The sequence below is a fragment of the Mirounga leonina genome, unplaced genomic scaffold, assembly GCF_011800145.1.
Source record: "Mirounga leonina isolate KUSES-001 unplaced genomic scaffold, KU_Mleo_1.0 Mir_174, whole genome shotgun sequence".
Classification (NCBI taxonomy): Eukaryota; Metazoa; Chordata; class Mammalia; order Carnivora; family Phocidae; genus Mirounga; species Mirounga leonina.
In genome coordinates, this window is record NW_023270451.1 from 30,935,545 (window position 1) to 30,961,334 (window position 25,790).

The 25,790-nt window shown below is 35.8% G+C and overlaps 1 protein-coding gene across 3 annotated transcripts in view; it reads right to left on the bottom strand.

Moving 5' to 3' along the window:
- Nucleotides 1-25,296, bottom strand: part of ETV1 (ETS variant transcription factor 1) — a 96,129-nt gene extending 70,833 nt beyond the window's left edge. Inside the window, exons 1-6 of one of the 3 annotated variants that reach the window (XM_035020658.1) lie at nucleotides 25,138-25,296; nucleotides 24,843-25,039; nucleotides 24,577-24,708; nucleotides 23,665-23,752; nucleotides 22,206-22,253; nucleotides 12,722-12,775 (exon numbers count right to left, since the gene is read on the bottom strand). In XM_035020658.1, the coding sequence (XP_034876549.1) occupies nucleotides 12,722-12,775; nucleotides 22,206-22,253; nucleotides 23,665-23,752; nucleotides 24,577-24,621 (235 nt within the window). In that variant the 5' untranslated portion in view covers nucleotides 24,622-24,708; nucleotides 24,843-25,039; nucleotides 25,138-25,296. Of the gene's footprint in view, nucleotides 1-12,721; nucleotides 12,776-22,205; nucleotides 22,254-23,664; nucleotides 23,753-24,576; nucleotides 24,736-24,842; nucleotides 25,040-25,137 lie in introns of all 3 variants that reach the window. The other 2 variants (XM_035020659.1, XM_035020660.1) reach the window with 2 other exon arrangements.
- Between the last annotated feature and the right edge of the window lie 494 nt (nucleotides 25,297-25,790).

A 25,790-nucleotide genomic window follows, 5' to 3' on the forward strand; every position in this document is an offset into this window, starting at 1 on the left:
GAAAGAAAGAAAGAAAGAAAGAAAGAAAGAAAGAAAGAGGGAAGGAAAGGAAAGGAGAGATGGAGATCATCGCTACTCTTGTTTTTATCTTTCATTTCATAGGATCTAGCATACCTGACATTATGAATATTTGTTGTCTAAACTTATTTTTCATTATGAGGAAAAAAAGCTTTCTGGTTCTTAACCAAAAAAAACATGCTGCATTTTACCAAAATAAAGATGCCAGGTCTATAGATTCTAAAACTGTTATCTGCTTAGCTATATGATTAATATAAAAATAAAGAGTACAATTTTTCTGATCTCATAATCACAGCATTTGTGTGTATTTTACTATGCGTACAATTATTGCAATTTTGCATGAAGTAAGGCACTTTATACCAGTCCTAACAACAACAACAAAAAAGGTTTCATATATTTAGAGAGAAAGAGGGTGGGGGTGGGAGGTTGCTGACGAATAAAATTTGATAAAAATTTTAAGAAGAGTAAGAATGCAATATTTTAAATAAAATAAACAAGTTCGTATATGTGGGTCTCCTTATGGCACATCAGGCATGCATAAATTCATATGATGACCTCTAAATATACATAAACAGATAGGTCTATACATTCCATAAGCACATTATCCAAACCTTCAGAAATTGCCATTTAAAAGCCAAGGGCCTAAATTTTCACTTTGATCAATGAGACAGCTTTATCACAAGATGAGATGACTGAAGTTTATTGATTAGCTGATAACCTTCTAATGCACCAGCCTTTAATCTGCAATAAAACAGTGAACGTAAGGAAAGCTTTCAGAAACGAATACAAGGTTTGATTATCCTAGAGGAAAACAATGTGAAGAGGCTCAGGATGGCAAAACATCCAGAAACACAGAGCAATGACATCCATTTTCTTGGCTTTCCCAGCAGACCCGTGAGTTGAGACAACTGTGTCACCTGACATTCTAGCCCCAGTGCCAAGAAATCAAATCAACATAATAAGGCTGTTGTGTCCGTGAGGATGGAGAAAAACAACCTCAAACAGCAGTAAAAGTTCACTTCACAGCATGACTGCCATTTCAAAGGAAAAGCTAACACTACTGAAGTTAACACTTCAGTATTATCCATACATCTTGATAGGAATGAGCCATTTTTAACTGAGTCCAGGGGTTTGACAGAACTTTTGCTGAATAGTATTTGAATAGTATTTGACAGAACTTTTGCTGGCTACTCTGTGGCTCAAAGAAAATCTCAGATGAAGATCTTATGTTTGGGCCTTAAATATCGGGACTGAAAGGTTCAGGGGGAAAAGTGGGCAAAGGGGGAATATATTTCTTTCTGATCAAAATTTATCCAGAATTTGGTATTGGCTTATAGAACTTGATCATAATGAGAAAAAACTAAATGACTGTAAACTATGAATTATATACAAATACATTAAAATTGATACAGTAGATAAAAAACTGGCATAAAGATATATTGAATTGAATTCATTCCCTCCTAAAATATATTTGTGTTACTGAGGTAGCTAAGCTTAAAGTGCCTTCTTTAACAAAAAAATGGTTGAGAAAAATATTTCTTACCCCAGCATTATAGAGTATTTGATAAAGAAAAGGTCACCAATAAATGAAAGAATCTAAGTTTGTATAATTCTTATTTGCTGTTTTCCCAACACACAAGTAAGGGCATACAATTGTTCTTGTTTTAAAATCACAGAGCCAAATAACCTTTCTGGATTTCAGTTTTTCATCTTTAAAACAAGAGCACTGAGATCATTAATCTATGACATCTCTTCACTCTGCAGCTCTGGGGTTCTCGTGAATATTTACTACTACTTTGGGAATTCCGTGAATCCTACTACTCTGACTAGTACTAACACTGAGACTTCTACTGTTGTCACTACTCCATCATCTGCCCAAAGGTTCTTCTTCCACAGTGAGGAAAACATACCATGTCTGAAACATTTTCAGACAAAAACTGCACATACACAACAGGCAAATGTATGATGTATCATAAATCTCTCTCAAATTCTGGATAAGAGGAAGTCTTTAAGGCAGGGAAAGGCAAGCACTAGAGCCTAGATGAGAAATGGAACAGTTCCAAGTACCAAATCCTCCCATCTTCCTTCAACCATAGCTATTAGCTCAGATAAGTTCACAGAACACCTTTTTTGGGACAAACCCCTATGGGAAGGTTCTCTTGGTCTCTCTCAATCTATCATGCCTTAATAAGAAGAATTTTCAAACAATATCCATGTCCTATATGAAGAACATCTCTGTTAGTGATGAACATTTTTTTTTTTTTTTTTAAGAGTAGTAACAGTTGGTGCACAAAGGAGAGGTCAAACGTTTTCATCTCTCAGAGCGCCTGGGTGGCTCAGTCAGTTAAGCGTCCAACTCTTGATCTCAGCTCAGATCTTGTTCTCAGAGTCATGAGCTTGAGCCCCGAGCTGAGTTCTATGTTGGCCGTGGAGTCTACTGAAGCGGGGGAGAAAAGCTACCCCCAAAAAAAGAGTATTAACAGTTTTGAAACCTTTACAAGTGGGCTGAGTACTGGCCCTTGGGGAAAGGAGATGTTCCTAAACTATGCAAGTTTGAGCTGGAGATCCGACCTATATGATTTCAATCATCTGAGGCCTTAGTTGATTATTTTATGCTCTATGTTTCTCTATAAAAAATAGGAAAAAATACCGAGTTATTTCAGAGTACTTGTGTTAAATAGAGATTACTGAGAAATGTATTTTGAGATAGAAGTATCAAATAATATTTATTAGAGAGCCCTAATCTGATAACAGAGACTGATCACTGATAATGTTACATAAATGCAAATGGCTTTCCATTATACCTCAAAGAAAAAACAAAACATGGGAAAATACAAGCAGAATAGTTGCATTAGATTTCAGACAACTTAAGCCACCTGTGCATGAATATGTCTAAAACACTTTTTTAAGACTCTAAATATCCGAGAAGCTATTCATTCAATTCACTGAATACCCACAAAATGAGGATTATACAAAGATGTATAGGACATGATCCATCCTCTATAAGCCAACTTAAATAATATTAACATTGAGATGTATATAAAGCATTTATGACCACACAGAATTCATTAATTCTACGATAAGCAAAGAATAAATGACATTCATAAATGAAATGATTCATGAATGAACAGAATCTTAAAAAATGAGTATGATCTCAAAAAGTAGAGTAGGTCAGTATTTTGCACATATAACTGCCACCAGAGTACATGATTTATTAAGAGACGCAAGATAACCCTCTTAGTCCCTATCACAGGAATTTAAGCATGGGCTAAAGAGGTGTGAACATAGACAATGACAGTAATCCACTGGAAAATCCAGTGGCCATACCTTTGAACAGAGTGCTTTTTGTAGAAAAAAACATAAAATTAAAAAAACAAAAAACAAAAAACAATGTAATAAGCACATTTTCTTCAGAATGTAATAGACGAGCATCTGAATATACCATGTCTATGCATAAACATTGACCCCTATACAACTCCACATCCCTTGACATGGGATGAATAAGACTTTGTTTATTCAGTTGCATGCAGTTTGGAATATAAGTTCCATGAGAGCAGAGGTATTTTCCTTATTTGTCCAGCACTGTGTTATCAGTGCCTAGACAGAACAGGGCAAAGGATAGATTAAAACATGTTCATTAAATGAATAAACATTTAGAGTCTTGTCAACCTACTTAACACCCTCGATAAAAATATACAACTAAGGATATTTGTATCAATAAATAATTTAAACTAAAATCTCATAAGTAAAATGAGAATTGTTACACTATTAAGATTTATTACTCATATTTTAAATCATAAAAATCAAAATAATGAATATGGCTCACATTTCTAAGAATACAATCATTCCAATTTTGCAAACAGAAATATGAATACAAGATTTCCTTATAGTAAGACATAAATAAAGGAGCAATCACAATTCAAGTCTCTTTTAGGGATTTAAAAATCTCCCCTAACAGGACTGTAAAGTGAAAAACGAGGAGCAACTATGAAACAAGCCTCTGACTGGTTTAACAATGTGGCATCTACAGCAAAATGAACTTCTTTGCTAAACCTTAGATTTAAGTAAGAGTCAAAGACTGCATATGAAATCATTACACAAAGGCACTTTTTCTGTCTTAAAGTTTAATCAGACATTGTATAAACAGGATTTTTAATCTAGCCATTTCTGATATACTGTCAGTAATTGAGTTTTGAGTTAACATCACCCTTAGCTACTGTCAAGTGCAAGTAATGCTTGTTGGGGTGTAATTCATCAGATTTTAAAAAAGCAACCATAACTGGTACATTCCTGGGTTTGGGCACCACAAAAAAAAAAGGGGGGGGGAATGCAACCACATGAAACCAACCATTTTTACTTACTGAGACATAGCACAAACTCTCGTTAAGAAAAAATTCAATAACAGAAGCAAATAGGCACTGTGCATCTCAAGTAGATGTTTAATGTTATAAAAGGGGAAAAGTGGCAAAATGATAAAAATAAAAACCATAAAAACACTAAACAGACAGGACATGCAGGTTTACGTGTACTACTTTAGCTCGGATTACTTCTTCTTTATATCTGATTTTGTAAAATTTACATGTTCTATGAAATGATGGTCCAGAAATATAGCCATTTTCATGACTGCTTTGGCCTTATTTGCAAACACTAGCAAATGTTTGCATTCGTAATCACCACTATGCCTAAGTATATGTATGTATGTATATTAAAAACACTGGAACAAAGAATATAATATTTGGTTCTGCAATTTCCCACCATCATCCCTTACCTAAACTTTCCAACAAATACTGTGGGGCTCTCAGCCAAATCACTCCAGTAATCGCATAGCAATATACTTATTTAATATTAAGCAAAATTTAACCAAAGATGGCACAGATCACTTGTCTCAAAATAATTTGTTACTAATTATAGGCAGGGTAAGTGGAAAGGATTTGTTGGCATACTTCCATTGATCATGTTTCTGAAGTCAATTTCAAGGACAATGTATTCAACTAAAGGCAAAATTTAAGAGGATGAATAAAACAGGAAAGAAAGCTAAAAACGGGGTGAAATATACAATTTCGGCTTTCAGCTGTAATATAGCCACAAACTCCAGTTTTGTGGGGGGTTTGGCTTTGCTTTGTTTTTTGGTTTTCATTTTGGCATTAAATCTGAACAATGTACCTTTGAAGAATGAGCTGATAAAACTAAAAATTTGGGGGCGCCTGGGTAGCTCAGTTGGTTGAGCGACTGCCTTCAGCTCAGGTCATGATCCTGGAGTCCCGGGATTGAGTCCCGCATCGGGCTCCCTGCTCAGCAGGGAGTCTGCCTCTCCCCCTGACCCTCCCCCCTTTCATGCTCTCTCTCTCTCTCAAATAAATAAATAAAATCTTTTTTTTTAAGATTTTATTTATTTATTCAGAAGAGACAGAGAGAGAGATGAGAGGGAGAAGCAGGCTCGCCGCTGAGCAGGGAGCCCGATGTGGGACTCGATCCCAGGACCCTGGGATCATGACCTGAGCCGAAGGCAGATGCTCAACCATCTGAGCCACCCAGGCACCAATATAAATAAAATCTTAAAAAAAAAAAAAACACCTAAAAATTTTGAAAAGGATCTACCTGAACAGACTTTATTAAAACTGATGCAATTTTCTAGCTATAAATATATAGTCATTTACAGTAATTTCTAATTACACATATTTCACCATTAATTGTGGTTTTTCTAAAATCTACCTTTTTATATCCAGCAAGCATTCCCCATATTTAGATATTATCTTTCCTTTTTTTCCTTGAATGTGGAAGAAGTGCCATAGAATCATAACGTGTTCTGGGCCTGAGAGATTATTTATTTCCCTGTCATTTTCTGGATAAGTAAATAAAGGTTAACTGACATGCCCGAGGTGTATGATTTAGAGTTTGTTTCTTCTATGGAACTTGACAGATTTCCAGGACGTTATCTAAAACAAAATTTCTTGTAAACGTAGCTTTTTTTCCGCTGGGTTTATTTTCATTTGAAAAATATGTTCTTTGTGAAACAATCAAGCACCAAAATGTTTGTTTTGCTGAAAGGTGGCCACTGGACTCTAAACCGTGCCCAACATAGGTGAGGTGCTCACTAACAGTGAAAGAGTAGACCGTCGTGGGGTGAGTAACCCCAGTGGATGCATCCAGAACATGGTAGGGCCACCAATACTTGGTTCTCCTTAACTGGCATGGGGAGGATTCCTTCTAAACTAGAACTGATTCTAGTATGACAGGGATCTACAGTGAGCACTTTCTGAGGGTAAAGAAATATAAGTAAAAAATAGTCTTTGGAACTGGATAATACAAAAACTCTATCAAAGATTATAAAAATTAACAATGTCAACAATATCATTTTTATGTAGACTTCATTTTTTAATTCCCTAGTATATTTGCATAACAAAATGAAGTGTATTACTTCTATAACAATTTTCAGAATCTCTATCACTTAATGAATTGTATACATGAACAGGAGTCCATCCTACAACTTAATAGCAAAAGACTGATACTGCTGTCATTGTTCCACAAATAAGTAAATGACATGATAAGCAACATATCTAACTTTATGTTGCACGGAAAGCCTGCATCAGAATCATCTAATAGCTCATGAGAAATTTGAGGGCCCAATTCCAGACCTGAAAGGCAAACTCTCATAGGACAGGGAACATGAAGCTACATTTGAACAAGCTACCCAAATGATGTTTGTCCATACTCAAATGTGAGTAAGATTACTGGACTCATGTAGAATTACATAGCTGATTACTTTTAGTAAAATAATTAAAACACATCTCAAATGCTTATTTTCCTGAATGGGGTGCCAGATAAAAATCTAAAACTGATAAATGAAGAAGTTGCTGTGTATGGATATTATTATAAATGAAAGGCATCAAAAAAAAAAAAAAAAGAAGGTTGCTGTAGAGAATGGGACTGTGTTGAACAATCTTATTTGTGTTTTTATCCCCCACTCTGTGAACATAATGCTTTGATAAAATATAAAAAAGAAAAAAGCGAAAGACAAAAAAGACAAAGAAACAAATAAACCCAAAACAACTGAAACAACAACAAAAAAACGTACACAAAGGAAACAGAACCTTCAAGAGCTGGTTATAGCTTACATCTCAAGTAATACTATCTAAGATGAGGAAGGCACGAAGCTATTCATCCTTGAAGTGGATAGTTTGAGTCTGTACAGTGGCATGTTTAAACATGCCTCAGTTTTTTGGGTTTTTTTTTTAAAGAAAACAAGACACAGTAACAAACTCATGTTCTCAAATCCCAGAAATGGACTTCCTCTTTGTATGCTCACCTGCGGGTAAAAGAAGCTGTAGGAATGAAAGACAAAGTCTTCCCGGCCAGTCATATCCAAAAATTTAATCGGGCAAGAAAGGTTTCAAAATCAGTAATAAAAAGCTAACTTTTATCAAGTACTCACTATGTGTGTAGAAAGGAACACAACACAAGAAGGTGGCTTAGTAGAAAAGCAGAAAAGTAAGAAACACAAGCCACCAATGGAACTTCCCAATGCAGGGCAAGGACAGGTTAACATAAAAGAAGTTATTTAGTCAGGGTCTGCACAGAGACTTCTCTGACTTCAGTTTCTTAAAAAGCAGATTTGTAATCATTATCTGTTAAGGTGCCCCCCGCCCCCTCCCAATGTAACTGCAAAAGGGACCCAAGTACTATTAGATTTTTTTTTTTGATTCCTAAGAAAATGAAGTATAGCTATGACTTTTATTTACTTGAACAAAGACTCATCCATGTAATAGTGGCTTTAACAGCTGAGATCCCACGATGCCGTGATGGTTTTCAGTTGGGTCACTAGTACCCTATTACGAATTTCAATTGAAGTACGCAAACTTGCAAACTTTTAATGTTTACTTTCTGATATATAAACATATCAGAGTCAAGGTTATTGTTATTCCTTTAATGACACTATTCTAACTGACTTGCATTCCAGTGTTCTTTCTTGAGTACAAGAGAAAGAAGTAGAGTTATAAAGACCTATCCTGCTGGGAATTTTTGCATAACCCTGTTTATACCCCTGGGAACATTCTGGGAAGAGGTAAAAGGTAAAGTGAACATCATCTATTCTGTGAATCACTGTAGAGAAAACAATGAAAAGAACCAATGTAACCAAATGGAAACAAACTAGTTGGAAAAATTATAACATATTACTGTAATGAAAAAAAAAATGAGGTAGTAGATTTCAAAAGATGAGTGCTATAACTATATTTAAAGTATGTGATTTATAATGTAAGATTATTAATAAACACATAATTTACAAAAATTCAGTTTATATATAAATTTGTGTCTACTTTGGAAAGATAAGGCTAATTTATGTTCTAAATACTCTTTAAATTCTCTTTTCTGAAAAGACAGCTTTCTACTTCCTCTGGACTAAAGAATATCTTAAAGTAATTCTGCTTTTTTCAGCAGAGTGTCTGAGTTCTGAAAAGATTTGTTTCTAAGAAATAAACAATTTGTTAGAGCCAAGTAAGCTTTTCTCTTAGCCTCCACTCACCTCCTAGGATGGACCTGTAGGGAGGTTTTTGTTTGTTTTCATTTGCCTTCAGTGACCATAGGTGCTTCGAAAGTCAGCACCCTTCAAAGGTTAGCAGCAAGCTATAAGTCTTTAGAGTCTAGATTTCCAGTTGACATATTTTGTAAGTAAAAGTAAAGAATGTTTGGGAAGATTTTTAGAGAATCCCCAAGTGTTACAGTTTAATCTCATTTCTCACAATTTTGAATGCTCTGTTCTCTCTTCTTCCACATAGATTTATACCTCACGAAGGTCAAATGTATGCTCTATAAACCAGGGTTGAACAGACTTTGGCTGTTCCTTTTCCTAACCTACATTTACCAAAGGACTAAAGCAATAAAGAGAGGCATTTTATTTGATTGAGGTATGCAAGGAAACCTGATTATTTATGTTTGAAAAAACAGCCCCATAAAGTCTATAGACGGGCCACACAGAGGGGGCAGGGTTTCTTTCTATTCCTAGCGATAGGATCCCTCTGATCCACTAAGCATTCCCAGAGAAGAATCAAATATTTGTAAAAGGCATTTAACAGACAATCTAACCTTTCAGTTCCAATATTTGATAACCTCCTTCATCCAGAAATCCTTAGAATTTAATCCATATACCCTATTTCTCTTTTTGAATCATTTCCCTTTGTTCTGTTCTCATTGAACATTGAAATTAGCTGCTCACCATCTTCAAACAATAGTCCTTTATGTCAGTGGAAACGTGAAATAAAGCACACCTCCATTTTCTTTTTATTAGACTATTTCAGGTTTATTTTTACCTTTGTTTAGAGGTTTCCTTTAAAATTCTGTGTTTTATTCACAAGTCCCGGAGCCATATTTGTTAAATTGTAAATATTCACTATTGAAGAAAAATAAAACCTCAGCATTCTGAAAGTGTTTGGCTAAACATTCATGGTTTTAGCATGTTTTTCCAGAATGAGACTACATCTAGTGTGTTAAGGCATGATCATATATTTCCCTACCTTAAGAAGGGAATTAGGACTTTGAAAACACTTAGGAGGAAAAGAGCATGAAGAAGTTGACCACATTTATGTGATCACAATTTTACTTACTGTACTTCTATAACATGCTAGGCAGGACATGCTCGTAATCCTCCAGAGGTTTACAGTCTTATTGAAGAAATACATGTATCTAAAATGTTACAGTAAGTACAAGACACAAGATACTGTAGAGTCTAACTCTGCAGGTAAGGGTGGCAAGAAAAAGTCAAGAAAGACTTCCATGTGGTGAAGTCTAAGCTAGGTCTGGAGTAGGAGCTCTACCAACACCACAAAGCAAAAGTAAAAGTTTATAAAGCAAAACGAACAACATGTGCAAAGGCGGAGAGACATAAAACAGCTCCATCTGTTTAGAGAATTGAAAAATTAGAAGGGCGCAAGCTCAGGGGACAGGGAGGAACCAGGTGCTGGGATGGCATGAGTTAAAACTGAAACAGCAAGTCAAGGCCCAGATGGAAGAGTGATGTTCTGTAGGACTTTGTTCTGAAGAAAGTTTAAGGAGAAAATTAACAAGGTCAGACAACGATGCATGAATGCCACTGCAGAGAACGGACTGGGAGGAGGGAAACCTGAAAAGAACACCAACCAAAAGGCTTACTCACAGGATCAGTCAAGGCAGAATGTGGATGTGAACTCAGTCAAATAGAGGTTAAGTAGAGACCATAAAATTAAGATATTTTTGAAAGGTAGAATCAACAACTTGGTAAGCAGGTGGAGGTCTATGGTAAAGAACCAGGAAGAATTGCAGATAAAGATTTTCAGCTTAGATGGTGATGCCATCAACTTGGAAAGGCAAGGGAAGTACAAAAGAGACGTTGATTGGGAAAAATAATAATTCCCACATTGGCCTGGCTGAGCGGGAACTGTCCATGGAGCATCACGTGTAATGGTGTTTTATGCCGATGCTCAGCTAAGGGCTGAGGGTTGAGTCCCGAGCTGTTTCGTTTTTTCTCACTTGGCACAAGGATCACATGGTGGATCAGGGGAAGATGCCCAGTAGACAGGGGCAGGGGGACACCCAGGCCAGAGATAACAGCGTAGGAGACATCACTGTACAGAAGGGTGCTGGCCACTACAGCAACCAATAGCCACGTGTGGCTCTTTAAATTTAAAGTCATAGGAATTAAATAAAACAACAAATTCATTTCTTCAGTCCCATTAACCACAGTTCATATGCTCAGTGCGCAACATGGTTAGTGACTACTCTACCAAATAGTCAGAAACAGATTATTTCTATCATCACAGATAGTTCTATGGGACTGTGCAGGGATGGCCCACGTTAGACGAGAGCAAAGCCTTGGGGACAGAACCCTGGGGAAAGAGGAGGGAAGGAAGATGAGTGGAGGGAGAAGTAATCAAAGTAGTTAAAAGAGAAAGGAAAAACCATCCCAATGTGGACCAAGAGAAGAAAGAGTTTAAAAGGAGATAAAAGAGTCAAGAATATGAAAAACTGAAAAGAGGTCAAATAAGAAAAGGAACAAAAATTTCTTTCTGGTAGTGATTTTACCCTGGCATTTGATACAGTATTGAAATCATTACCAGTTTCTTCAGATGTAAAATGACTCAATGAGAATAATTCTCCCACTCAGATGACAGGTTTAGCTTTTAGAAAGAACTCCAGTGTCCCACAGAAAGAGAAATTCTGGAAATGTGACCATTCCCTTCCCACATTTTAAAGAAGAAAGGAAGGCCTTGCCTAGCCATCATCCTTGGCTGTCATCTTTCTGGAAATTTCTAAGGGTATCTAATTAAGGTCTATATCATTGCTGAATAGGCTTCTTGAAATTGCCTAATAACAATATTCAGACATCAAACAGCACATAAAATTCTCTTCTTAGATCAAAAATCAAGCTGACAGAACAGCAGTTACCAGGGCTTGGACAGTGAGGAGTTATTTTTTGGTAAGTACAGAGTTGAGAATCAGATGATGAGAAGGTTCTGGAGGTGGGCAGTGTTGATGTTTACACAACAATGTGAGTCCCACTGAGCTGCACACTTAAAAAATGGTTAAAACGGTAAATTTTCTGTCATGTATATTTTACCACAATTGAACAAAAAAATTTTTAATGAAGCTGAACGAAAACACAGGAGGAAATCTGGATGTAACTTCTTACAACCAACCCTTGACACCTGGGAAATTTAAAATACCAAACAGAAAAGTGGAAAACATTGCTCACAGACATCTGCTCCTCGAAGTCCCATAGGTATTGGTATTAGACGTGTGAGATTATGTGTGAGAATATGAGTTTGATAAGCTGTAAGGCAGTAAGCATGTCTAGTTGCTGTTAATACTGCCCCTGTGAAACCATCAATGGTCCGGAAAAATGAAACAAGTTAGAGCTCTACGTGGTAACTAACAGAATGAAAATGTATTAGGTCACTTTCATCATCAAGATGGCATTTATACCCCTTTCTTTACTATTTACACGTCAGGTCAACAGCTGCAGTTAGTTGGTAGAATGGCAGAGCATAAATATGAGGAGGAAAGCCGGAGGCAGCCATGTTTATACAGGCATAACGCGCACTCAGGGATTACTGGGAGGCGACTGTCCCATGAATCACAAGTCACGCATTCTCTGACAGGCCCTGGAGCAAGGCTCAGGGAAAGAAACACTGAAGGGAGCCTAGGAGAAGCCATGGGCTACTTCCATTTGTGTCACTGTAACCAGGAGGCAGAAAATGAAGCTAAAAATTACATCAAAGCAGGTGAAAGTTGGTGAATATAAAATAATACAAGCCAACAAATTTTTGTAAGTTATTCAATACATAGTCTCACATGGATCTTCACTACTGACTTTCTCCCATCAGTATTCAGACTTTTTCTCATGAACATACCAAAAAGCTGGAAGTAAACACTTGCACATTCATGGATCACACCCTATTTCTTCTCCAAAGGTATTAACCAAATACAGAGAATAGGACCATCTTTTAATCAAAACAGTTTTCCTTAGCTACTGTTTGCAGCTCCGCTTAGATCATACAAGGATTCTGCTGATGTCACAACTTGACAAACAGAATCACCTCATGACTATACGCTAAAAAGGTACCAACATAACACGAGAACAGACACTGGAGGTAGAAACCAACCAAAGAGAAAGAATGAAAGAAGGAAACCAGAAAGACAGAAAAATTCAAGAGATGAGTCATACTATACTTACAACTTTCAGCCTGATAGTCTGGCACAAACTGCTCATCATTGTCAGGTACCTGAGCTGAAGGGGAAAAAAAAAAAAAAAAAAAATTAAAAAAAAATTAAGAGAGAAACTGCCAAGGCATAAGGAATGTCAAAGTAAGATCTTTGTTGGCTCAGATCAAACCTATGATTATTTGCCAATGAGCTCCTATTTAAAATGGTATTGACAGCAATACTTGGGAGGGAAAACAGAAGCAACCATTGATGTCAATGAGAAAACGTAACTGTCAGAAATATAATTGTGGCAGTTGTGGTCCTTTGGAATATCACGTGCCAGATGGAAATAAAAGAGACATACAAAATAGAAGAAGCTACAGGATTTCTATTAGCTGCAGGGCTTCTTTGCAAGAATGGAGTAAGAAGTATTTCAATGTACCCATTGCTAGTGCTGCAACAGCCCAGCTATATTCACTACAGCATCCTTTCAAATGATGTGCACGTACACACATCTCTCTGCTTTGACGGAAATGCCTGTTTTGGGTATATTCAGTCCATTGCAAATGAGACTACCATAAGGAAAAGTGCTTGACCTAAATTTGGCTGAAATATGCTACAAAGTATTTTTTTAGTGAAAGCATATCCACTGATTTTGGTCACAGAGAAGAAAATAATATGTTGTAGTGATTATGTCATAATAATAAAATTATAAGAATAATAAAAATAAATCCCATCTTTTCAGGCAAAATAGTTTCCTGGCAACTATACGACATTCGTGAAAAGAATATCACTATTTAATCAATCCTCATGTCAAATAACTTCCCTATTTTTAGTAAAGGAAAAAAAAAATACTGAAGAGCAAGGACTTAATGCATTCGGCAGCAATCAAAACACAAGTACACTTTTTCACTTCTAAAATATTTTCATCATGGTTGATTTTAGACATATTCCAAATTGACAAGATATTACTAAAACAAGCTTTCACGTGCATACACAAATGTACACAAACACACATAAACGACATAAAATAGAAGTTAGTTCCTTTTAATTTGGTAAAAATAGAGGAGCTATCCTATTTAACTTTAGCTATGATCCGATTCCTAGTATTACTTTACTAGTAATATCTAATATTGAAATATTTTATCCAGTCAAGTCATATTAAAATAGATGTCAATTAATTTTTTAAAAAGAGCCTACTGTGAATGGGGAATGTTTATGAACATAACCATTCTCTGTGGAAAAAGTTTCAGGTTGCTAGTTGAATGAGTTAAAAAAAAATCCCTATAAAAAGAAATTCTATATTTAAAAATTTATACAAAAAAGAAATGCAACATAGATAAGGTTATTCTTTTGTATCAGCTTATTTAATCACATTTTTAAAAGCAGAAATACTTGGCTAAATAAAACTCATGTCATGTTGGGTGTCTGGGTGGCTCAGTCGTTAAGCGTCTGCCTTCGGCTCAGGTCATGATCCCAGGGTCCTGGGATCGAGTCCCACATCGGGCTTCCCGCTCTGCGGGAAGCCTGCTTCTCCCTCTCCCACTCCCCCTGCTTGTGTTGCTCTCGCTATGTCTCTCTCTGTTAAATAAATAAAATCTTTAAAAAAAAAAAAAAAAACTTATGTCATGTTGTTAAGAGCAGAACCAATGATCATCTTGCCAATTGTTAAATTATATACAGCCAGACATTAAATTATTTCCTAATGTTGTCTGTACACCAATACATCAGCTTATTAAAGACAAATTCCATCCTCTGTCACCAAAAATATTAAGAACTTTCTCTCAAGTTATAAATGATCAGCGTACAATGGAAGAAGAGATTTTTTTTTCCTTTTCATATTCCACTAATGTCTGCTACCATCAGTAACTAAAGCCACGCAAACTTCAAGTCACAGTTTTATGACTTCCTATGTCTAAAGTGTGTACACTATTTTAACCTATTTGAACTGTATTTTATTCATCAGTTTAATAGTGGTAATATGGGTTTTCTGTGACGATTAAATTAAATCCTAAATGTTACTTATTTTTTCCAAATCTTCACCTCTCACCCATTTCTTTCAAGTCACACACACAAAACTACTTCAGTCATTACAATGCAAGCTTAAAATCTTCACTTCTCCTGAATTATATTGGAAAGGGATAAAAATAACAGCTAAAATGTGTACATTAGTATTCTCTTAACTATAAACATTTTTGACATTACAGCAAGCTTCATTTTTCTCAGATTCATAGAAGTGGAGATTTTAGACATAAAATAAGTCTAAAATCTTATTTTAGTCTTTAAAATAAGTCTTCACACTAAAAAAAATACAAAAATGTTTTCAATATCTATTTAATAAATAACAGCAGGTAGACAGTACCAAATCCTACACATTTTTTCCACCATACCCACATGTTTTGGCTTTCCTTCTAAATTAACAGCTAAACAGACATAACTATGGAGATGCAAAATTATCAACCACAGCAATTACTATGCTTTTAAAAAAAGCCAACATTTACAAGAATCTAATAAAAATGTAATATCCCTTTACAGGAATAGTTAAAAATAGCTGGTGAGTAACAAAAATTATTTGTAACTAAATATGCTGGTATGAATGTCCTAAAGGCCAGACATTATTTTTTCCTTACTATCATATCATAAAAGAAAACTGTAACTCTGTGATAAGTTTCACTGCAAGAAAGACATAAAAATCACTGGTAGATATGTGGTATGTGTTGGGATAAGCATGGGGGGGGTAAAGCCAAATTTTAGAAGAAGCTGGAAGTTATACTTCACAAATTAAAGAAAATAGGTCCATAACAATTTGTAAAAAGAATAAGAATTGCTATAAGAATTGCTATTTCTGTTCTAACTCTCTAACATACTGAATAAATACTTCACACTTATGCCTGAACATATTACAGCATTTTAACAAAAAACATATGACTCACATTTTCACAGAAGCTAATCTTAAGAAACGGAATAGACCAAATGAAGCAGCATGCTACTTAAATAGACAAAGGCTTAAGTATACTTCTAATTTCAAGTTAGAGTAAAAGGAAAGCAGTTAACGAAAAACACACGTTGGATCTGGGCAAGGAAAATATGACAAAGTATTGCCACACTCATATCATAAGTTTCCTTTTTTCTCAATTCACGGGAATTCTGTGAAATAGCAAACTACAGCTGCCTGAAAATTTGTGGCAAGCCATACCAACTCCAAAGTGGAAAATTAACCATAGCGGCCAACCTTTAAAAAACACTATTTTCACTGCTATCTATTATAAACTAGGCTTGGAATAATCACCTTTGGGGAATGAAAATGTTTCCCCACACTATGTAATTAAAGAGGAAGGGGAAGAGTAAGAAAGGACAAGGGGGAAAAGTATAGACCAAAAGACCAATAAAAGGCTTTCAAGAAGATTAAGCATGTGGATTTTATTGGTAATAGCTGGAGCAGCTCTATCAGTTCATTGCACATTAATAGACAAGTTGCCATCAAGTCTCAGGACTCGGGCTTTAAAAGGGTAGTATCTGCTCTCTCAGCTCTTTGCTTTACCTAGATTATTATCCAGAGTTGTTGTGTTTTGTTTTGTTTTTTTTTTCTCTCTCTTTTAGTGCATAGCAATACATATTGTAAGAAACAAACTCATGAAAATATTAATCATGATCTAGATGTCACAGAATCACTAACCCTCATTCTCAGTTTCAGCATACTTTCTTAACTAACATTTCTGGGGGTGGGGGCAATTTTTAAATAGAGTCCCTTTATTTTATGCTTAAACTTTCAAATGAAATACTAACTACTTAAGAAAAGGTAAGAGTTTTAAATATTTTCCAAGGCTGGCTGCAGGCAAGTAAAAAGCCCCCCCGCTCTTTACAAACTAGAGGTCCGTGGAGTTTTCTTTTAAAGCTAGGAAAAAAGTGGAAAAATTACAAATGGAACAAACGTCAAGTATAAAAGGGGTTAATATTTAATTAAAACCAGTTCTATCCACTGTAACAATGACCTGGAGCCAAACAAGGCGGAAGATGTATGAGTCATTCTTTCTGCCTGTGAATGAGACAGCTGATCTCCTCAGCAATTCCTCCAGACAAGCAGGCAGAACTGGAGTTCTGCCTCCATTCACAAAAACACAGTCCAGCATGAGCCATGTGGCCCAACCGCAATCTTTTCATGTCACGCCCTTCCAGAGAGCTAAAGCAAGTCAACTTGAACTTGCAATAAACACACCAATTTTATTGCTCTATCTCAAATACAGCTCAGATCCATTAAGGTATACATTTAAATAAATGACAAGTTTACAAAATTAAATCTATCTATAGCTAGATAGACATCTATATCTATCTATGTATCTACCTCTCTCTCTATAGATACATAGATATATATTTAACCCATCCGGCTTTATAGGGTAAGTTATCACAAAAACATAAATGTATAAAACTAAAAAGGAAGGAAGGAAGGAACTAAGAGAGTGGAGGGAGTGAGGGAGGAAAAAAATCATTGAAGAAATGTCTTATTTTTCTTGCCTATTATTCAGATTTTCTTTATCCTGAGATTATAATAGATTATTGCTGAACTTTGTAGCATTTCATTTTGAATCAAAGAATTAGCAACAAGTTTCTCTGAATAAACTTGAATTTTATTTTACGTAAAAGTAAAACAACAGGAAAATCAACCTTTGCACGGTGGTATTCTGTTTAATCCTGAAATGAAGCTTCAAGCCATGGAACAAAATAATCATGAAGCCACTAAGCCTGGTTTTATACCACATCCGCTTTTAAAATTAAAAATGATTGTACCGATGTATAAGCATTAATTAATACAATAGTATAAACATACTCAAAGAGACCAAAAAAAAGGGGGGGGGAGCTATTTCCCCATGACAGAAACATCTTTAATACTTGATGCTCTAAAAAAAGGAAAACAGTAAGTTTCAGTTGTCTTCAGTCTCAGATCAGCTTCCACTCCTAACTCTACGCTGACCTATAGTGACTTGGAAACAAGCATAGCTTAAGAGCTGTTGTTTCTGTTTCCTAGTACTACGGAGGTCTGACATTATTATTATTATTATTATTATTATTATTATTATTATTAATTTTAATTACAAGCTTCTACACAGGTCAAAGGGAATGAAGTTATATTATGAAATTCAAGAAATGACACATTTCTTATAACTGAACCAGAAAAGCAATATTTCATTAACACTGATCAGGACCCTCTGGAAAAGTATACCGAAGCTATACCATATCCGAGTTCTATTTTTAACAAACTTTTTTTTATTTTGCAAGTAGAGCCTAGATGAAAAGACATTTATATAATTCCAATAAATACTTAAAATATAGTACATTTACTCCACCTGCTATCTTTTAATCAAGTCCAAATAAGAAGTCTTCCTTTCATATTTGAGAGTATTTCCTGGTACAACAAAAAGAGGAGTAGTAGCACCCCTCCCCCCTACACACAAAATGTGTGATTCTTGCTCAATACTAAGAAAAAGTATGGACTTCTGTAATTTAATGCTTAATTCTCATTTCCTTTTTTTATGTAAACCACATAAAATAATGTAGTTTTTAAAATCTTTAGCTCTTACCGTAGCACATAAAAAAAACTAATGAGCACATATCCAATGTATGTTCCATTTTAACAAGAAACAGTATAATTGTTTGAAAAATAAAAATGAGTACATTATGACTACTGGGCATTGTGGATGACATGGATAGCGAGAAACAACAGCACACATTATTTAAAGGAACTTCATAAGAAACTATTTTGAATGTAAATTTAGTATCAGCTACTGAAGTAAATGGAGAGGATATAATGACATCTCTACTGTTAACTCAACCTATTATTTGAAGGTCACACAAAACAAAAGAAGAAAAAAAAAAGCCTTGCCTGCATGAAGTAATAACCTTTGGTGAAGAAAGGTTGTTCTTGGAGATAAAACTTTGATTCAAGTGGGGGGGCAGCAGGAAACTTGACTTACTATGTAACACCACTGAAAAACATCCCGCTCTGTGGCAGCGAATCACTGTTGACGTTTGTCCTTAATATCACTGATGAAAGGGAACCTCAAGAACGTCTAGATCCATGCCAAAAACAATGTTCAAAAGTTGCTATGCATTTACATTAGATACATATGAAATTTATTATTTCTCTTCAAGTTGTGTTAGCAGGTAAGTTCTAATCAGCAATTTTAGAAGAATGCAATCCTTTTCAAACTCAATTTTATATCCTTCTGTTTGTCTCCCTCACACACAAAAGGGTCCATTTTAACCATGAATTTCTAGGACACCACCCTCTACAGTACCACTTAAAACAGGCTATTAAGAATAAGACGTTACCATGATGCTGACAGGATGGATATATGAACTCGTGATTTCATGGGATCAAATAATAGAAATTGCCTTTCTGTCAGTAGCAATCTAACTCAAAAGACAAAGAATCAATGAAGAATTGTACATAGTAAAATTATAATATAAAGTAGCTATGGCAAAATTTAAAATAGACACTTTTTTTTTTTTAAGTGCTACTGTGGTCACTGAAAACATTATCTTTTCAATTTTCTTCAGGATGAGGTGTAGGTGAATATATTTAATTGTGGTAGACACGTTAAAAACGTTTAAATTGCAGTGTCAGTACTTAGAAAGTGATACCAATGCAAAGTTACATCCTTTACAAACATATTTTTGATCTCCGTTTGGAAATTAAAAATATATTTCCAGGCATCCCCCCAAATTACAGGACTTTAGCAAACTGAAAATACTGGCTCCAACCCTCACCCTCAAAAAGTGCTACCTTATCTACCCTAATTTGTCCTTAGACATAAAACACATTTCATAATCCATAATAATTTACCTATGACTAATCCATATGTTGCACTTTGAATCTAATTTATAAAAATTCTTATAAGAAAAAACAAACATCTTGGGATATATCATTTCCCAAATATTCAGGGCTTTGATCACTTTTTAAAAACATGATTTTCTTCTGACACAACTTGACTCTCACGTCTAATAAGATTTTTAGATCTGTATAACTTCTCAGTGGGATTCTAACTCATGAGAGAAACTTAGTTAATTGCCAATGATCTTTTTTAAAAGGGTCAAGATGCCTTAAAATTCCATGGTCACTTTCTTGGCTACCAAGCATTATGAAAAGAAATATATAAACAGTCCCTACTCTGCCAATTTGGCAATGTTTTAATTTCTGGATGTCCAGAAGAACAGAAATGAACAAATCTAGCTACAAATAACCTAGTGTAATTTTAAGATCTCTTCTTAGTTCAAGATGTGTGATAAGTCAAGTTAAAATGCTAAAGCAAATAATATAATGATACAGAATTGCTAAAAATAAAAGTAAATATGCAGTCTATTAACAAATAGTAAAAAATAAAAAAAGAACTCTCTTTCCATTATTAAATTTTAAAAGTCATATTAACAATATTTTGCTTATATCATGATAGGATAAATTAATATAAACTAATTTGAAAACTGTTTACATTATTCTAAAATGCAGTCTTATCCAGTTTGTAAACAGTCGCCCACCTGGGTATTCAATAAAACACCCTGAGGATTAATTCCTTAACTTATTTAAGCTTATGAATCATTTTCTAAGTAAAAGTCCATGTTCCTCCAAATACATCAGTCATTTTCTAGGTTTGTTTTATATAAAGTTAAATCTTCAAATCTGATTTACAGGTATGTTAATAATCATAGGTAAGAATATATTCAGTGCAGAGTTTTAAAAGATTAACTTGGATAAGTTATTCAAATCACTTACCGAGCGACAAATAAACAAAACAAGTCAAAAGTCAGAGACTGTACTAAAACTGATTATAAAATGGCAAGAGTCTGTCACAGAATCCACATTTTAAAATTCCAGAAACAGAGTTGCTATGCACATGCAAAATCTGCCAGCAAGTGCAATGACTTGGAATCAATGAGACTTAAACATCTAAGAACCAACAAACCTTCGAGAACAATTAAAATAGATATTTCAAGTTATTTTAGGTAAGCGAACAAATTTCCTCATGAATGTAATGTCCTTACAACCTTCAACTTTGCAAAACTAACAAATCAAAGTTAACACAAGGACCTCTGTGCAAATTTTTCTTGAAAAAGTTAGGTTTGAATATATGGTTTACATTGCAATAGTAAGTAATCTATTGCAGTAAGTTTCATTTACAGAGACAAGCAAAATGACCTTTAAATATAACTAAAACTTTCATTAATACTTACTTACCTTTTATGAACACGCAAATACAATCACCCTTTCAAAGGGCTACTAGAAGAGCTATTTAACTTAAAAGATCTATAAAGACTACAAAAGCTTTTTGGAAAACTAGAATATCAGCAAAACAAAGAAACTTATTTTACATGCTAACAGCAACTTGATGAACTGCAAGCAAGACCACCGATAAAGCAGTCTGGCTCAAAGTAGCAACAGCAACACTTGGGTTCCATTTAAAGAGACTCTCTCCCTTCTTTTAACAACCTTAAAAATCTGTTCCAAAAATTGCATGTTTCCCAGATAACATACAGACAGAGATACAAATCATACTCAATGCTTAAATAGATAGAACTTTCTCTTTGTTCTTCCCATAAAACACATCATAGGACAAAATTAGTATTTCACATTTATAACAAACCCAAAAGAAAAAATTCAAATTCTGGACACCAACAAAAGTCCCTCAACATTAGGCATTTCTCAAGTTGTATTAAGCTGTACTGAAGCAGTATCTCATTGTTCCTATGAAATAAAGTTTCACCCAATAAAAGATACAATAGATTGCAACACAAAATTTTACTAAAAAGTAATTAAAAATAAGAGTAATGCCTTCACACGTCACCTTGCTATATTAAATAAATCCTAGTAAAAGTGACACAAAAGCAAAAATCAATTTCAGCAAATATCACATATCAGTAACAAACAGAAAACCTTTCTTTAAGTCCTCAAATCCCCCAAAGATTTCTTTTAAAGCCATAGATTTCCTAAGTATTGGATACACACCTAACGTTCTGTGTTGTGAACACGGTGGAAAGAAGACACTTGCACTTAAATCTTGAAGCATCCCGTCCTGATGAACCCAGAGAAACTAATTTCTGCCATCAGAAAAGTCCTCCACCAGAACACCAAATAATGATATGCGCTGCTGTAAAAGAAACAGCAAGCCGGGTTCTGGCTCTAGGAGGTCTCTCGAGGTACAATAATATAAACCTGATCAATTGCAATTAAAATCTGAACAGAGGCTTAGAACTTGAAGTCTTGGTGCATTAGTTCTTGCCAAAAGCAGATGTGATTGTGAGCTGGAAGCAATTTCTCCTGGTAATTTGTGATGACACTGGGTAGTGCAGCCCCGGATTCCCTAAAGACAAACTCATCAGAGACTCTAATGTATGCATGACACATGAGGTGGCTCTTTTAGAGCTCAATTAATTGGGCTGAACGTTAAGACAGCAAGTTCAGGACTTTTTTTTTCCCCTTCTAGAGTTGCTTTTCCCCTCCTTTTAAAGCAATTTTTTTGCCTTACCTTCTGCAAGCCATGTTTCCTGTAATTGACTTAGATCTTGAAAGAGTTCTAAAAAACAAGTCAGAGACATAAACAAAAGATTTGAAAAACCTTTAGGCTCCATTAAATGGAAATGTTTGTCATGAAATTGGTACTAAGTATCAATTTAATTTGGGGGGGAGTCAATAGAAGAAGAAAATAGGATTCATGACTTAAATAGCTCAATAATCCTGCCATTTTAATGGCTATTAAGCAATACTTCTTTAAGAAATTATTTTAGTGAATTAAATAACGAAGGCAATATTTTCCCCCTCTTAACAAATAACTTAATAAATAAGCTCAGGGACACTAGACACACATACACTAGGATTCACAAAAAGGCTGAGGTGAAGGTGTGTCTATCTGTGTAAACCTTTCTTAAATAGAGTCAACTCTTGCAGAAGAAAGAGTAGAAAGGCTGACCATCACTTTCTTTTTATCTTCTGAACCTTACAGAAAAGATGAAACAGTACATGGTATAATTCTTAAAGCACTGTATGTTTTGAGTTTCAATGCCTCAAAACTAAAAGGGACAACTTTTAAATACAAGATCTTAGAGGAAAATTTCTACATTAGTAGGTTTACAAAAGTCAAAGTGAGATAATTTCCTGGCACCTGTTTATTATCAAGTCCAAAACTGTGCATTCTGTCATTGTGGGAGAGAGAGGGTGTCCAATATGTATGAAGATTTGAGTTAAGTTTCAGAATTCAACATGCCTAATCAAAATGGCAAACTGAACTTAGATAATTAAATCTAAGTATATTAAGTCCATTATGAATGCTCCCGTACGGGTGGAATACTTTATAACATACTGACCTCCTAACTAACAGTGCCTTAAAAAAAAAAAAAAAAATCTGTAACCTAATTTCCCAAATAGGTATTCTAATTATAAATTAGGCCTTAATTATGATTCAGTGAACACTTGAAGGCCTATAAACAAGATATTATGACCTCACCATGTAGTCATCAAAATCATCCATGAAAAGTTTGATAACAGTAAATGGTTTTAGTGTATGGAGAATGGGAAAGCAAACCATGATTTACACCATTTAACTTCTAATAAAGTAGAAGGGAGAAATTAAGTAGTATACCTAGCTGCTTACTTTGTCCCACGGTGTTGGATATTTTAAAATTGTTACCTCAGTGTATGGGATTAGTTATGTGCCATATGGACAAGAGTACTTAAACACAAAAGAATGATTAAAAGAAGGATGTCACTGTTAAGTGTTTATTTCCTTCTTTCATTAGTTTGTGACAGGGCCATAAAATATCCTCCAATGCAAATTGTCACATTATGTTAATTGCTCCAAGTAAAAGTCTCAGTTAAATGCAGTAATTTGAAAGATTATTATTTTTAAGCTAAGACTGAAGTGCTCCTCTCCTTTATGAGGGTGGGGGTATAGGTAAAGAGGGGGGATTCAGCCCCAAATCAAACCTCACCTTCTGAATCATGAGCCAGATCTCTGTTAATGAATTTTCTTTTCCTGACATTTGTTGGTTTCTCGTTACAATTTCTCCCACGCTGATTCTACAAAGGGAAAGATAAAATCCTTTAAAAAAATGTAAACCTCAGATGTCACACACACAAAAAAACACATGCATACATAAGTCTGCTGGAGCCTCTCTCTAAATAGAAAAATAAAAGTCCATAGTATCAATTCCAATACTCATTTTCAGCGTTCACTTGACAGTGAAAGCTTAGGCTGAGAATTCAACAACCAGGGAGAGTTGCTTCCCAGCGCCAAGCGTAACACACTACTACTTATCAGTCATGTATTCATGGCATCTCAGCATCAAAACAACATTAAGCAATCACACTTAAAGTCGTTTTTAGCTGGATCAAAGCTAGACTAAAATACCGTGAATTTTATTCTCTCTGATACCACCCCCCAAAACAAAAGTAAAAATAGAGTGGTGAAATAAAAAACATGAGGAAAAAACGAGACGATAAAAAAAGAAACAAAAACACCCCATGTAAACAAAAAGTGTCAGCATTTGTCTCAACTTCATTCTTTTCAATGTGGCAGACAAACCCAGCCAAAAACTTTGAGTGCAGCAGCTGCTGCTGCCCTCCATCTCCTCTTCCACTCATCTTGGGCACTTTAATCAGAACAAAAAGGGGGGGGGGGGTCTTAAAAACAAAACTATGCCTTATCCAAATCACTGAAAGGTAAGCTCATTTTGAAGATTGGGCTTCTAGAAGCAGAGTCGCCCTACAGTGGCAACAAAGCAGATAAAGTATCTGCAATCCCAGCCCCCTTACCCCCCCCCCTCTCGCCCCCTCCCCCCCCCCCCCCCCCCCCCCCGTTGGAGTCAAGTTTATAAACAGCAACTTTCGAACTGATCACTCACATTGGTGACCATGTAAGGCACTTGCTGGTCATAAAATCCATCCATTCTGCTGCTCTTCGCAAATCTCAGCTGAGTGTTTTATATTTTGAGCATTTAGCTGGAGATTTCCTCAGGATCTGGACTTCTATCAACCTAGAGGGGAACAAGATGGCTTTTAGGCTAAAAAAAAAAAAAAAATCATGAATGAAGCTCTTGAATTTGCATAGCTAATTACCCTCCGACAGTCCCATTCACAAAAATAACCCTCCCTACACCGCCTCCTTCACCTGGATCCACAGAGAGCCAAGAGAGTTCACAATTTACATATTTTCGGCAGTAGCAAAAATCCGAACAAGAGGCGATGTATTTATTTACACTCTCGATGTTTCCCTGCGCGGTCGGTGTAGCCCGGGCAGCTCTGATTCGCAAACGTGTGCAAAACTAGCAATGGCGATCAACGAGACTTGCTTTGCACCTAACGGGACTAAAGAGACGGAGACACCTCTTTCATAAGGATAGTTTTTGCAACCCACAACCATGCAATTATCTGGAGAGACATAAAAAGTTGTTGGAAAGACCCACCTGAAGGCCACGCTAGGCGAACGGCTGCAAAAAATTCCCTCCAAATTTAATAAAAACATTAATTATTGCCCAGCACTTCCCCTTTGGAAGCCGAAAGCGCCTCTGACAGAGCTCAATTCGGTGGTTTTTCCTCTACTTCTCCTCCAGGGGCCTCCAATCCAAACTGATGGATCGCTGCCTCCCATTGGCTCCGCGTCTCTTTCACAAGATCAGATTTCGAGCTGTCAATCAGGCGGCTTGCTGCCCCTTCTCGTGGATCTCTCGCGCCCCTCTTCCTAGCGGATGCTCCGCGGGCTGGCGCAGTATCCACAGCCTGCAAACGCCACAGAGGAAATCAATTGCCTTCCTAACGCTCTGCTTATCGTTAAGGCGTCCGGGACACTGAAGCCATGTGTATCGAGTCGCTAGGATTCCTTACTGGTGTGTTTCTTCCACTGTTGGGCTGATGCCCTAAATCACTTTTGTTCGGTTCTGGCATATACTCTGAAGTGCTACTACCCACCAAGCCCATGCCTCTTTACTCCCTCGAATCCCCTCCCTCAACATCTCCAGCCCCCCTACTTTTAACCTGATAAGGAGCCCACCTCGCTCTATAGACTCGTTCCCACTAAGCTTTTGGCCCAAATTCTTTTCCCGTTTTCCAACACCCAGCC